Source organism: Teleopsis dalmanni, chromosome 1, assembly GCF_002237135.1.
Source record: "Teleopsis dalmanni isolate 2A chromosome 1, ASM223713v2, whole genome shotgun sequence".
Classification (NCBI taxonomy): Eukaryota; Metazoa; Arthropoda; class Insecta; order Diptera; family Diopsidae; genus Teleopsis; species Teleopsis dalmanni.
This window is the reverse complement of record NC_051846.1, coordinates 150639248-150642169: the sequence shown is the minus strand read 5'-3', so window position 1 is coordinate 150642169 and position 2922 is coordinate 150639248. Positions and strand designations below refer to the sequence as shown.

General features: G+C 31.3%; 1 protein-coding gene across 1 annotated transcript; it reads left to right on the top strand.

Annotated features, from left to right (window-relative positions):
* Positions 1–2593, top strand: LOC119669345 (LIM domain kinase 1-like; the record flags this gene model as incomplete). The annotated part of the gene is given in 3 exon segments (XM_038079192.1): positions 1–134; positions 201–1714; positions 1779–2593. Coding segments are annotated over 3 exon segments (1947 nt in total), but the record flags the coding sequence as incomplete, so codon positions are not given.
* Between the last annotated feature and the right edge of the window lie 329 nt (positions 2594–2922).

Genomic DNA, 2922 nt, shown 5'->3' with positions numbered 1-2922 from the left:
GATCCTGACTTTTTACCGCGCACGTCGGACTTTGGTTTAAATCAAAACGTTTTTCGGGATAAGTTTTGTTTTCAGTGTCCCGAGTCCTTTTATAAAATTGCATTCTTATGTTGTGATTTAAATCCAGATAAAAGGTGTGTATAACAATTTTCGTGACCACTATATGCAGTATTTTTAATAACAACAATCTTTTTTTACAGACCGTCATTTGAAGTATTAGATATATGGTTGGAAAGTTTATTGACACATGCAACTTTAAATCAGTCTTTGCCACTCGAATTACTTTATGATATTGAGAACTTTCCAGGTATTAGTATAAGTTCTACACCAGAAGGATTTCTAACGCCAAAATCAAATCTAAGTCGAGACGATTTAGATGAACTTGGTAAAAATATACCAAAACCCCTAAACATTCCGTCCAATGAAAATGAAATCAAGATAGTTGAAACAATTAAATTAGAAGAAAAGGAAAATACTCAAAATTTGCCATTAGCTATACCTAAATCGCCACACTTAGGTAAAGATTTCTCACCCACTGGTGAACGAATACGTGATAGCATGCGTGCAAGAAGAAGACAGCGTTTAATTGAAAATCAAAAGCGTGGTTTGACACCTGAAAATAATTGTACCGAACGTGTATTAGAAGCAGTAAAACATAGCTTACAGAATGGCGTTAGTAAAAAGAATCGGCCTTATGGTGATAAAGGTTTTCTCTTAGATATTCACCGCGATGGTGATCTGAGGCTTAGTAATGTTAAAGACTTAAATAATTGTTCTGACTTCGACTCAAGTTGCGATACAAGTCTCAATTACCATGAAGTCAACGCTGTGGAGCATGTTAAACCGATAGAACCGTTGGCAACAGTTGTTAAAACTGTATTAGAGGAAGATGATATAATTGTTGAATCTCCAGCTAATAAAAGTTTAAAGAACCGTCAGACTTTTATAAATTCCGTCGAAGAAGATGCAAAATCTATAAACGCTATGAATGAAGTACAAAAAAATATTGCGCAGAAATCATATAAAAATGCATTGGATGATATTAGAACAAAATTAAATCTATGTAAAAACAAATTCGAAACCATTGATGAAGCTAATCGTAAAAATTATACGAATTCTCAAACTTCTATGAAAACATACTTTAAGGTAAGTCCTACAGATGCTGTGTATAGAACACCACCTCAAGCTTTAAAAATGTTTCAACGCATGGAAGCAGCGGAGGTCAATGCGGGCAAAAGTTCGTCAATGCAAACGCTACGTGTTAATCAAACACCTATCTTTGGTAGAAAGCAATTTCCAAAAGCTGTGGAGCTCTATACACCACATTCAGAATCTCTAGAAAATTTAGCTGCCATGACCATTAAGTCAAATGATGAAGTTGTGAAAGAGAAAACAACTGTAAAGCGTGTTAAACAGCCAGCCGAAAGAACATTTAAAAGTTATTTGAAAGAGCTTGATGAACCTGAGATAAAGTCTACCGAAATACAAGCGAAGAAAAACAAATTAACGTATGCTAAGGATATTGCAAGTGATAGGACGCAAGATAAAAGTAAAGTTAGTAATCGCCTCTTAGGATTTAGAAAAAATGTAAAGCCCTCCTGTACTTCACCTACAAAAGATGTTGTTGATAATAAGACAAATACACGACGCACATTGAGCCCGACTAAAAGTACAGATATAAATAGATTTACAGCTAAACAGGATAACCTCACAGGTCAGTTCAATTGAAATCAAATTTTTTGTATTTCTATTTATCTTTTTTTTTTTTAAATTAATAGCACCAATATATACACGAACCACTAGTCGACAAGTTCTCGCAAATACTAGTATTGGCTCTACAACCCCTAAAGTCAACTCGAATCGCTTAACTATATTAAGTCCCGAAAAAGTTCATCGCCTAAATGCAAAAATGTCCGATCAAAAGAAAAAAATGGAATCCACTAATAAGATTGCTGACTCAAAGCCCTTTTCAATTGCACCAGTTACGAATACGTCTACAAATGCCGATCAACAAACACAGACTGAGCGACGAAAACGAGCAGCAGCCAATCGATCGCAAATCTATTCTAGGTATTGATTCAGTTTTCAAACGAAATATAAGTTCGATACGATGCTAAGCGAAGCGACAGCAGTGCTGAAACTGCTGAGAATTTAAGAAATTTCGATTTAAGTTAAAAAGTGCCTAAATTAATGCAATATTAAAAACAAAAACATTTTAGGAATTTTTAACAAACTGATTAATATTTAAATAGATACATATAAATCATGTACAGGGTAATACGGAAAGTGACGTATATATATTTCTTAAAACTACTATTGTACCTCACTTTAAACTACTTATACATTTCGACACAATAAAAAACAAAAATAATAAGCAACTAATATACATATAAATTATAAAAATATAAAACAATAATAATTATAGCAATGTAATAAAATCGTAAAGCAATTAGACTAATACATGTTATATACACACTACTTATATACACATATTTATATATACAAATATTAAAATCTTATTAAATATGTATTTTTATAACACTTTATAGTGCCATCGAATAGTTTAGCCCATGTCGATGCAAACATTGCATTATTGTAAATAGTTTTATGATATTTAATAATCTATTAAGTTTGAAAATATTGTAAAATATTGAGTAATAATTTATATATTAGTTCATTAACAGTATTTATAATTAAACTAAATACATAGGTTAATTAGTTATTAATTCAGTAAGGATTGTTTTTTAAATATTATTATGCCTTTATAAAAAGTTATTAATACTGGTTAGTGCTTCAAAGATTTCAAGCATTATGATATTCGAGCAATTCAAGCATACTCGAATACGAATATTTAAATCAAAAACTTTAAATGTTCAGAAATTTTCTAAACATTTAAAAATGTACGAGCTGCTTAAATAGCAA